General features: G+C 43.2%; 1 protein-coding gene across 9 annotated transcripts; it reads left to right on the top strand.

Moving 5' to 3' along the window:
- Window positions 1-223: 223 nt before the first annotated feature.
- Window positions 224-11,726, top strand: aifm1 (apoptosis inducing factor mitochondrion associated 1). 9 transcript variants are annotated; one of them, XM_072374280.1, is made up of 21 exons: window positions 224-452; window positions 1,730-1,860; window positions 2,197-2,317; window positions 2,449-2,469; window positions 2,854-2,991; window positions 4,243-4,314; window positions 4,490-4,564; window positions 4,664-4,729; window positions 5,119-5,237; window positions 5,326-5,456; window positions 5,947-6,037; window positions 6,220-6,304; window positions 6,379-6,455; window positions 6,683-6,791; window positions 6,916-7,023; window positions 7,113-7,201; window positions 7,273-7,413; window positions 7,535-7,677; window positions 9,131-9,255; window positions 11,048-11,235; window positions 11,320-11,726. In XM_072374280.1, exons 1-21 carry the CDS (start codon window positions 365-367, stop codon window positions 11,389-11,391), a joined length of 2,190 nt encoding a protein of 729 aa, XP_072230381.1. In that variant the 5' UTR covers window positions 224-364; the 3' UTR covers window positions 11,392-11,726. The 9 variants fall into 9 exon arrangements, with proteins under 9 accessions (XP_072230381.1, XP_072230379.1, XP_072230380.1 ...); XM_072374278.1 differs by having other exon boundaries at window positions 2,446-2,469; XM_072374279.1 differs by having other exon boundaries at window positions 225-452; window positions 2,446-2,469; window positions 4,493-4,564.
- Window positions 11,727-11,859: the final 133 nt, after the last annotated feature.

Here is an 11,859-nt window from a genome sequence, read left to right as displayed (position 1 = left end):
TAATTATCTCGCTCTTAATTATATCCCAAAATATGTTATGTTCATGTCATAGCACTCAAATAAAAACAAACACAAACACAGTTTGGTTTAATCATGACGAATTCACACGTTAACGGCGACAGCGACGCCATGTTTCTTCCAAAGCCATAGCCGCTTTAGTCGCGACCAATCTTTACATTCAAAGAGACTCTACAATTACCCATCACTCCCCTTCAACGTATGACCTGTCTCTGGCCTTGGCGTGTAGTGTGGAGCCGCTAGTTGTCAGTGCTTACTGGCCGTTGGACTCGATTATCTGTAACTAGCTTTCTGTCCGACTTGTCGGCTCGTTGACTGGGAGCTGTTGCAGCAGAGCTGAGCCACAATGCTGAAATGTAGGACTGTTTGGAAAAAGCTTGCACCTCTTGCTAGAGCCTCATCAACTGTGTGCCGGCAGAATGTGAGAAGAGCAGGTAAGTAGACGAAGTAGTTGCCTAGTTGTCTTCCGCTTAATCGGCCCCTATCCAAACATGAATCAATTAAAGCGTGGGTTTATGTGATGTAATGTCATTAAACCAGACCGTGTTAAGTCTGGTTAGCTTATCTCACTTAAACCAACCCGACCTTTGTATTCTTATTGTAAGCTAACTTGCTAATTAGCAAATGTTGACGTTACCTAAGAGACATTTCCATAACTAACATATTTGAACTACACTGCATTTAATCTTTAGTCTGGACTATAATGAAGAATACCAAAAGACAACACCAATGCACACATATCTCTGATGTCTTAAGTAAACACTGGCCTGCAGTGTGTCTCTGACAGGTGTTGCACCATTATCTGTAACCAGTCACATTTTCTCATACTTACATGGGGTCGACTTTTCTCACGAGGACTGTGTGTGACTTTGAGAGTATAAAAACAGGCTCAACATAATCCTTCACCATAGCATGCCACATTATTATAACAGTGGGAAATAGTGCATGAGAAAGGTTGATGCATGGGTGTGTAAGTGTGTGCTATTTATAATCAGCCCCATTAACCAGCACAGTGGGATCTGTGGCACAAGAGTGTGCTGTTCCCATCATTTGAAAATTTGTTAAATCAACAATCCCGCTTCAATCTGAAGGTTTGACGATGCTTTCAATTTCATATTAGTAAATATTTACTCAAATGGGTTTTAATGGCAGTATCCATAGGTATGCATGTACACACAGCCATCAGACTGCAAAATGAGTGTAAAATACGGGAATAATCAGCTGCAGTCACTTTAGTTGGTGGTGATCTTTGTTGTTTCCTTTCACCTACATTTTAACCAGCGACATTTCAGTCCAGATCCATTTTCCTTCTTCACAACACTTTGGTGTGCGCTGTTTCAAGCCAAGCGACAAAGAGGAGCTTTATAACTCTGAACGGCGGTCGTGACTTCAACTGAGCAGAAAAAGACAGTCACACTTATCAGTACAGCTGATCCACACTTGACATTTCATGATTGTGACAGCTTGAGTTTGAAAAAATGACCTCTTATCAGGCAGTCTTCAGAAACCCGTTGTTGTTCTATCACTTATCCCATTAACTGCGGCGGGCACCAACAGACTTTGCAGCCTGCTGGCCTACGTAGGCAGCCTCTGTCACACATCCGGAAGGAAAGGATTAATTTGCCATTGTTGTTTTAGTAGCATTTGAGAACTTCATTACAAGTGCTGCAGCTTCGATCTGTGATGCGGGTGTTTGTCATGTTGTTTTCAGGGTTGAACAATGGCAGAATACCAACGTGTGTGCCAGCGGCTCACATGTCCACTGGGCCGGCGGGGGGTGGAGGGGACAACTTAAAGTACGCCCTCCTGGTTGGAGCAACCTGCATCGGTGGGCTCACATATGTGAGTAAGCTCCGGCTGCCCTGACAGTATTGTGTCATGTGTGTGGATATATTTGACAAAAATATTGTCATGAGTGGCTCTTAATTTTCAGTCTGTCTCTTTGTTAGTGGCATGTTTTACATGTAGCAAAGTTAAATATAGCCTGATTTAAAATAAAAAATAGCACCTGTGCATGGTGGATAAGAATCTACAAACCAGTGATAAACAACATCGTTTGTTAGTTTTAATCCAGGAGGCCCAACTCCGGATTTGTCTGGCAGATTTGGACAATTTTGGGAATTTGTAGTTGATCTGGATAATACTCAATAAATCCTCTTTGTTTTTTCTCTCTCACAGGGAATTTTAACCTTGAAGGGAGACCAGAAGAGATATCAGGAGCGTATTGATGAAATTGAATCCAGACCATATAAAGCATTAACAAAAGAACCAGCCACACAAGTCCAGCCAGAGGCCTCAGGTGAGCTGTTTTGACCCTGATTCTGTTGATGATGCACCTTTCACCTCTGAGCTCATCTCAGTTCTGCTGAGAAATGTTAACACATTCATGCTATGTGTCTCACATTTTGACATATTTTTGTGTTTTAGCAGTAGAAGCCACTGAAACTGAGGGTGAGTGATTTCTTTGTCATGTCCTAGTGGAGGTATAATGGTTTCTATTGACTACAGGTCAAATTCCAGCCATGTTATTAAGAAGTTGTGAAACTGAACCGTAAATGATTAAAGTCGTGCACATAAGCTCCAAACCTCAGTGTCACTCTTTTGATCGTGTGTTTTCAAATCTTAGTTTGAGGTGATGTAGTCAAAAAGCAAACTTTGAATCAGCTGATTCTGCATCACATGGTTCAGCTTCCTCCTTATTCCCATGTAAACAGCAGATTTTCACACTTCAGAATTCACAGCCTTGAATTGATAGTGGAGGGGTTTAAAACCAATTAAGTGACCATCAAAGCTTGTAGACTTATAGTTTTAAAAGTCTGTTCACTTCCCTTTCAGCCGTCCTTGAGCCAGAACCAGAACCAGAACCAGAGCCTGAGGTGGCACCTTCACCAGAGGAGCCCAGCCCACCAGCAGAGGCAGCAGCGCCTGATGCTGAAGCAGCAGCCCCCAGTGAAACAACGGAACCACCTCCAGGTTGTTTGCATGCATTTTTTAATATCATTGACACATGCATGTTTATATGTGCCTCCTGTATACAACAAAGACGTTTTCACACACGGACACCAGAGATTTTCAGCTGAAAGGTCCAGACTTTTTCCAAAGTTGCTGTTCACACAAGCACATCACAGCAGGAGATGCGAGTGAGGAGATGTGGGAGAACAGCTGTTTAGCAGCACAAGATATTAGCATTTGAGGCTTCTTGTAGTCTTCATAAGAGTACAAGAGTACATGTTGGTGTGCACGATAGCCGGGAGTGCACGGAAAGCAGAATACAGGTCAGTTGAAAGGACAAACTCTTACCAGCGCTCACACCACCAGTCGCACAGCGGCTGCAAATGCTCTGCAACACGTTCCAACATCAAGTCACTTGTTGTTGTTCAGAAAATCTCTGCAAGAACGCAGTGGACATTAGCTCCTCGCATCCCACCGCTCTGGAACATCTCTGGAACATTTCAGGACTCTGGTTCGTGTGTGAAAACGGCTTAATTGTTGGATTAAAAAATATAAGCCATGGCTTAGTAACTCTTTGAAGAAGCTGTAGCTATTGTAAAGGGAGACACCAGCTGGTCGAGTTTGGGAACTACCAAAAAAAGGGGGGGGGCATGTTGCCAGACAGTTTGGTTTAAAAGCACAGCTCTGTGACGATGACGCGGTTTACGCCGGAGGCCTCCTGGATACTGTAAACTTGCATCTTGTCTGTGTGACTTTATTTATGTCCAGATTCTTTCAGGGTTCCTGCATGAACTGTGACGTTGCCTCTGTGCTGCATGTGTAAACGCTATAAACAAACTCTTTAAGGTTTCCCTGCAGCCTGTGGAAATTTCCTTCTCTTGTCTCGTGTCACATAGTCTCAACTTGTCTGTATTTATTCCAAATATGTTGGCTCACTTGCCGTCATATTTGTTGAAGACCTGACATTTTCTGTGGCTCTCATATCTTGTGTAACACTGTCATTGAAGGGGACGGACATGTTTTAACTGTATGCATCACTGTTTATAACTGGCAGCTGCCCATTAACGTGGAGGCATGTAATTTGATGACATGTACAGAATGTACATCTCTGTGGAATTGAACCACACGTTTGGCAGCTTCCTGTTGTGATTATCTCCGTTTGAATGCTCTTTGGAATATTTCACTGGGAGATGCATGGATCCTGGTGATCTTTCCCCTTTTCTTATATCTTAATAGTTTAATTTCAACTCATACTTTGGATTGCGTCAACAGCGGATGAAGCTGTGGTAGAGGCACCACCAGAAGAGGCAGCAACACCAGCTGCTGTGCCTGTAGTTGAGGAGGGTAAGATTGGTCAAGAAATCTGGATTCTGTTTCAAATTTGGACATTTTGGATTCAGCTCTAGCACTTATCCTTCCTCGCTGAAGTAGACACAGACTGCAGCTCAGTTGAAGTTAAATTCCACACGTGGGCTATAAAAACTATGGAGGTTTTTATGTAAGTTTTCCACCTCACTAGCAGAACCGTCACCACCGTCCGAGCCGTCCCCGTCAGAGCTTACAGAGCCGGACCCAGGACCGGTTGTGGAGAGTGGTAAGCACTCGATCAGACCCGTGCATGGAAGCAGTGATGTACCACCTCTGAGGGCTTATTTTTGTTTTTGACTCATTAATGATCCGGTTGCACTAACAGAACCCGCAGCAGCAGAACCCCCTGCAGCCGAGCCGCCCCAGCCTCAGCCAGAAGTGGCAGTGAGTGGTAAGACCACAGTCCAGCTTGGGTTGGAGAGGGGAAGTGGGCCGACACAACACTTTACTTTCTCCCGTTTTGATAATGTTAATCTCAAACACCTTCTCTCCTCTTTACACTGTTCACATGTTCTCATTGCAGCTCTTCTCCTGCCTGCTCGTGTCTTTTTCACATATTTTGGGTTTCTTATAATGATAAAGGTTAAGCTCACCTACATAAACTTAACGTCTTTTGTTTAGCAGGTCCGTTTGCTTCGAATTAGGGTGTTGGTGTCAGTCACGGGCACTAATGGGATCACGCTCTGATTGTGTCTTCTTTCTTGTGTCTTTCTTTCCTTTGCTCCATCTACTGTCTTTCACCCTCTCTTGCTCTTGCTCACTCTTCCTCACAAACTCCAGCAGACTCCCCTCTTGCCTCTGGCAAGGTGCCCCAACACGCCCCCTACCTCCTTATTGGTGGAGGCACTGCCTCCTTCGCTGCTGCCCGTTCTATTCGAGCCAGAGACCCCGGTGCCAAGGTCGGTCCAGCCTTTAAATTCACACTGAATGCTGTGCTATCTTCATTGTTGTTGCTGGGGCTGAGTTTTTAATCCTTTTTGCTATCAGGTGCTGATTGTGACTGATGAGCCAGACCTTCCGTACATGAGACCACCTCTTTCTAAAGAGCTATGGTTCGCCGATGATCCCAGTGTACCGGAAACACTGCGTTTCAAACAGTGGAATGGAAAAGAAAGGAGGTGTGCTTAAAGTATTTTTTAGCTTATTCAGCCTCACCGCCTCCATTCCGCCTGTCTGGGATCATTTTCGCTCACTGTTTGTCTTTCTTTATTAGCTGCAGACTGTCCTATCCTGCGACCTCTCATCTTTTATTACATAACTGCTGCTTTCATTTGTGATAATTTGGCCTGCTCTAAACATCCCGTTAGATTTTTTACTACTTTTATTTTTCTGTTATTGTGATAAAAGATGGACTCAGCCATAGGCAAAATGTGTCACTCTTTGGTTTTTGGACTTTTCAAGTTCAGCAGATGCCGAGTCCTGTTTTTACAACATGCAATTTTTATAATATGAACTAGAATTTGTGCTTTATAAAGATTTCTAGTTATTTTTTTGCTCATAAGACTTTCTGGCTGTCATCAGAAGAATCATTGTCATCATTTTTCCTGTTTAAGCTAAATAATATCTTAAAAAGGAAGTTAAATGATCCTTTTTTTATTTTTCCAACAGTATCTACTTCCAGCCGCCATCATTCTACATCAATCCTGAAAATTTGGAAAGTGCAGAAAATGGGGGGGTGGCTGTTCTCACAAGCAAAAAGGTTGGTTTATTCTTCTTTTTTAGGGATCTTTTACTTAAAGAGGGAGGATATGTGGTGAATGGCTACAGGCTGTGTGAGGCCCCCCCACTGAAAACCCATAGTTCTGTTTCTTATTGTGTATTTATTTTGCAGTGTTTTAAAGAGAAACTACTAAAATACACTTCGAATTGAATCTATTTTAGGTGGTTTATATGGATGTGAGGGGGAACAAAGTAAAACTGGATGACAATACTGAGATTTCATACGACAAGTGTTTGATTGCTACAGGTAAGCTGCCTTTATTTTTGATTACTGTGTGTGGCTCAGATCTGTTGGAATCTAATTTGGACCTTTGTCTTCAGGCGGTATTCCACGAAATCTACAGGTCATAGATAGAGCAGGAGAGGAAGTGAAGCAGAGGACAACTTTGTTCCGCAAGGTCTGTGTTTAGCCACAAGGGGGTGCTAGCTGTGTGTCATCGATGTTTTGGCTGCTTGCCTGAAAATGTTTGTATTCAACCAGTGTACATTGCTACAGTATTTACATATAATCTTAAGCTCTAAAATACAAACAGATTGTCAAATTGAACACAAAAAAGATGGCTAAGACTTTGTAAAAAGTTAAATTTGTCAGAGAAAAGAGTTATCTTAGATTTTCCACTCACAGATTGAGGACTTCAAAGCTCTGGATAAGGTCTCACGAAACGTAAACTCCATCACTATCGTCGGAGGTGGCTTCCTGGGCAGCGAGCTGGCCTGTGCCCTCGGGAGGAGGGGTAAGACTAGAATAAATCAAACATGTTTATTTATTTATTACATACATTTATTTATACACAACTGTTTATTCATAACAGGATGAACTTGTTTCATAGTTTTCACTCATCGTCTTTCCTTTTTTAGCAACTGAGACGGGATTGGAGGTCATACAGATGTACCCAGAGAAAGGCAACATGGGAAAAGTGCTGCCTGAGTATCTGAGCAACTGGACTACAGAAAAAGTCAAGAGAGGTTCAGCTTTAATTTTGTACAACTGGTTAAGCGGCTGCAAGAGATTTTTCTTACGTTTCTAATTGTTTCTTCTTTCTTTGTCCTTCTAGAGGGCGTAAAAGTCATTTCGGAGGCACTGGTGAAGTCTGTGAGCTACAAAGATGATAAGTTAGAAATCCAACTGAAGGATGGCCGATTGGTAAGTTCTGATCTAACCAGGAAATGAAAGAGACTTGGAAGCTTACTGATTATCTTGTACTCATATCGCAGGTTAAAACCGATCACATTGTTGCTGCCGTTGGCCTGGAGCCAAATGTGGACCTCGCTAAGTCAGCAGGTCTGGAGGTGGACTCTGACTTTGGTGGCTATCGAGTCAACGCAGAGCTGCAGGCCAGGTCCAATATTTGGGTGGTAAGTTTCCAGGTTCTGAAAATGAACCTGTGAGCTCATTTTTCTTCAATGTTTACTCCAAACACACTCTTTGCTTGGAATAATAGCTTCACTTTTCAATCTCCTCTTTTTTTCCAATTAGGCAGGAGATGCTGCGTGTTTCTATGACATCCGACTGGGCCGCAGACGAGTGGAGCACCACGACCACGCCGTTGTGAGTGGGAGGCTAGCAGGAGAGAACATGACAGGAGCGAACAAACCCTACTGGCATCAGTCTATGTTCTGGTGAGGATTAGACTATTTCTGCTTTATAAAGTGTGGTTTCCTTGGATCTCAGATTCAAAACCCTTTTCCAAATGAGACTTCAGGCTGCAAGCCATGAAACTAAGTTGGAAGTGGAAATGAGGGAAAGTATTTGGGATGGCAAGATCCCGTCTGAATTGTTGATTGCTCTGGTTGCATTTCTAAGTAAGCGGTGGGGCAGCATGTAGAATTCAGCAAATGTCTCAGATGCAATTCTTTTACCATTCAGATGAACATGCATGATTGATCTGAAGTCTTAGACACCGCTAAATCTAAAATATTTAAAAAGCCTGTAAAGGACATGAGAACTCAACAAGCAAAGAAACGAAGGAAATAGCTTCAGGGAAGAATTGAAAAAAAGAAAAAAAATCAAATATTCAGCTCATTAAAATAACAACTGCAGTAGAAAGTCTTGGTTTGGATGGTTTATGGATCTCGCCTTCTGTACGATTCCAGCTTTGTTCTCACGAACAGTTTTACCATCCCTGGCTTGGGGCAAACATTGCCTCACATGCTGTACTTACTGACCCTCATCTGTGTCTTCTATTGCCTGCAGAAAGGGGGGGGGGGTAGACTCTCCACCAGCAAAATGATTTTCATTCTGACTGCGAAGTAAGCTGTAAGGGGGTCAGTATACCACGGTGTAGTTAAACTAGGCCAGAGCAGTCCTATGGAAACATGCATATTATCCTGGGTGACAGCTGCTCTGGACCGTGCAGTCCTGAGTGGATAGCATGATGGCAGCCTCAGTGGTACCCCCCCCACACTGCCATGGAACACGGACAGCTGTTGATCCATCCACATTTTGTCCTTGCCCCCCTTGTTGTTGGTCTTCCTCTTTCTTAGCTTCTTCCTCTCACTCTCACAAAGATTAAACTTACCTGTGGTCTGTGTGCTGCTACTGCTCAGACTGACTGATGTTCAGTTGGTGTTTGTGTTTTTGGGCATTTTCACTGGCGATCCCACTGGTTGTAGATTTGATTCTTAAATGAAGTGACTAATGTGAGAAACTGGGGAAGTGTGTTGCAGAAATGCAAACAAACTGCAAAACAACACGAGGCTTGGTTTCAAAGGCTGAGGTAGCCCATATCTGCTTTTGTCGAAGCTTCTTACGGTCGAAGAAAGTTACCAGCGGACATTTTTCAAGCCCTTTGCCGTCTAGCTCAGGAAAACTGGTCATAGAGATAGAGAGGAAACTCCATGAGACAATGAGTGAAAAATGAAACCACAATGTGGAATACCACTCAGATGATGGTGATAAGTTGCAAGCAGCTGTTGAAATATGCCATGCTGCTAAAGCTGTAGCTTTGTCCCCTGACCCCCATTATAATCGTACCTTAAAACAAGATGAGCCAATTTTAGCTATTTCTAGCAGAGGTGTGATGAATCCATGAACTCAGTTTTCAAGTGGCTTCGTTGGTGCGTTTCCTTTCAGGAGTGACCTGGGTCCTGATGTTGGCTACGAGGCTATCGGGATCGTTGACAGCAGCCTTCCAACAGTCGGAGTGTTTGCAAAAGCCACCGCCAAGGACACACCTAAAGCTGCTACGGAGAAGTCAGGTTGGAGCCTCCCTCTCTGCTTAACAAAAGCTACACAAATATAGTTTATTTCCCTTTAACGTTGCTTTGTTGTAGTGTGTTTCTTGTCTGCAGAGTCTAAGGTAGTTATTGTCTCCCAAAGAAGGCATTTTTGTTAATTTATTCATTTATTTAATCTGATTTTTTTGCTGAAATTGCCAATGAGTCACACACGTCTTGGTTATCCATCTAAAGATAAATGTAAATCTGTGTGATTTTATACATACTGATGGAGAACCTTAAAGACCTGTTAGTACAGCGATGCATTAATTTAATGTCTTCCTCCCAAGAGAAGGAAGTACTTTATCTCCATGTTTGTCTGTTATTATTCGAGCTCCGTTTTGTTTTGTGGCAGCTCGGCCAGCCGTGCTTTGGTGTTTAGTCAGAGTGGGCCAATTTCCTTTAATGAATCGGCCTCTTACAGTAAGAGCCTCAAAAGCCTCCCACAGATGCCTGTGGAGCTGAGATGGAGAAGCGTCTGTCGGTACGCCAGTTCTGCAGCGGAGCGCCGCTTGTGTTCCACCGATCCGAATCACTCTGCACCAGCAGGCTGGGCACTGTATGGAAAAGTAATAGTTTAAAGAGAAATACTATGTTAGATTTATGGATCTATGTCATAATTTTCAGAATTGCTTATATGTCTGCTAGCTAAGGGGAGCTCTACAAAATGGTAATATTTAAGTTTTTAGTCACAAGAGGCAATTTTATAAAATATTTAAATATATAACAATAACAATATTTAACCATATTTAATTTAAAGGCTGACATTTCAAAAGCATCTAATCCAACAGAATGACTAGTGGTTCTTACACTTTCTTCAGTTTCTGCTGGTGGAAAGTGGTTTCTGATGATGGGATACCTGCAGATACCATCCTAACAGCAGCTGACCGCTGTAGGATCAACATACCAATATGCCACTTCTGGTTCAGACACAGTAGATGTACAGGAAGATGAAATCACCTGATGGGCATCGCTGCCTGTCACACCTCCTCTGGTGCCCACGGGTCAGCTGCAGGGTCATCAGCCAGGAACCACCATGCACCAACGTTTCGCTCCTTTAATCCTGGAACGTCTCCTGGTGGCGGAGCAGTGACAGGCTGCTCATCCCCTGCGGCTGTTGTCTGGGGTTAGGTGTTCTTTCCCAAGCGCTTGTCCTTCCTCCTCAGCCAAAGCCAAAAGCTGCCCTTCTCAGCCTCCCCTGGTGATTTGGTGAGATGCCTCAGACGTTCAGCTATCACTTAAACAGTCTGCCGAGGTTCATCACTTGGGCCCTATTACTATGCTAGTATAATCCCAATTTAAGAGTTGACAAGTGGCCCTTGCCGCTGAAAAGCAGTTTGTGACGTTTGAATACAAGCAGCATAAATCTGAGGACGGCAGTTAAAACGTTGCTGTGTACCAGTACGTACAATTCTAGGGCAGCAGCATACCATCAGAGACCAATGACCAGCCGTACTGCAGAATCCGCTGATGCCACCACAGCGCGACGGTGTCACTCCACCAGGCAAAAGAGGAGAAGACCAGTCGACTTTACTCTGGATTTGTTGAGCTGAATGCATGTGCGAGCCTCTGAAGGTTCTCCAGCTTAGGTTTCATTTGTCTTGGACCTCTTTGGACTCTGCTGCGACACTATTAGAACCTTTTTAAAAAGCATGTAAACCTGTTTGAGTACTTGAACTGAACTTTGAAGCATTACGTGCTTTAAAATAAAGAAAAAAAGTAACTTTAAGAGCAACAGATTACATGAAGTTTTTTTTCTCTGAATGTGTTGCAGGTACTGGAATCCGCTCGGAGAGTGAAACGGAGGACACGGCCACCAGCCCAGTGGTCTCTGTAACACCTACTCCCATCGTGCAACACAGAGACGAGTACGGAAAAGGAGTCATCTTTTACTTGAGAGACAAAGTGGTTGTTGGCATTATCCTGTGGAACGTATTCAACAGAATGCCCATCGCAAGGAAGGTAAGTAGTTGTTCTACTTTGTCTTATCGGAAGGAGCAAATTACAGATTTGGTTACTGTTAATTTTTTACGTGTTCATTTGTAGATAATCAAGGATGGAGAAGAACATGCAGATCTGAATGAAGTGGCCAAACTGTTCAACATCCACGAGGATTAAGATGGTGGAGGCTCAGGGGAGCGAGTTAGGCTTCATATGAAGACTGAACTCTGGCAGTGATTGCCACATTCATTAAGAAACAAGTGCTCATGCAAACCAAATGGGAGGATCAATGTAAATTATGTCGTTGAAATATTTTCATATTTGTATCTACTGCATTGTTTGTTCTTGTTTTGTTTGTTTCTTCAGAAGAAGGCACCATCTCACCTTCCCTCCACCACCATTTGTGTGATTGTCTCTCTGCTTTCCCCCCTCCAGGCTACGATGTTTCCCTCTGTGTGATCAGAGCAGCTTGTTCTAAGAAAAGCTGCAATAAAAGCTATTTTTAAATCTGAGTGAACCCATTATTTTCTGTTACGCCTCAAGTAAATAGCACTTATAGGTAGATAAGTTGACCTGCATTCTGAGATGGGATGTTTTGATAGATGTTAAAGTCTGTGTGCTTCAGATCATCCGTCCTGAAGCATT

Source organism: Leuresthes tenuis, unplaced genomic scaffold (genome assembly GCF_036924035.1).
Source record: "Leuresthes tenuis unplaced genomic scaffold, fLeuTen1.0.hap1 SCAF_21, whole genome shotgun sequence".
In the NCBI taxonomy this organism is placed as follows: domain Eukaryota; kingdom Metazoa; phylum Chordata; class Actinopteri; order Atheriniformes; family Atherinopsidae; genus Leuresthes; species Leuresthes tenuis.
The sequence above is the reverse complement of the archived record's forward strand: the minus strand, read 5'-3'. Positions and strand labels throughout refer to the sequence as shown.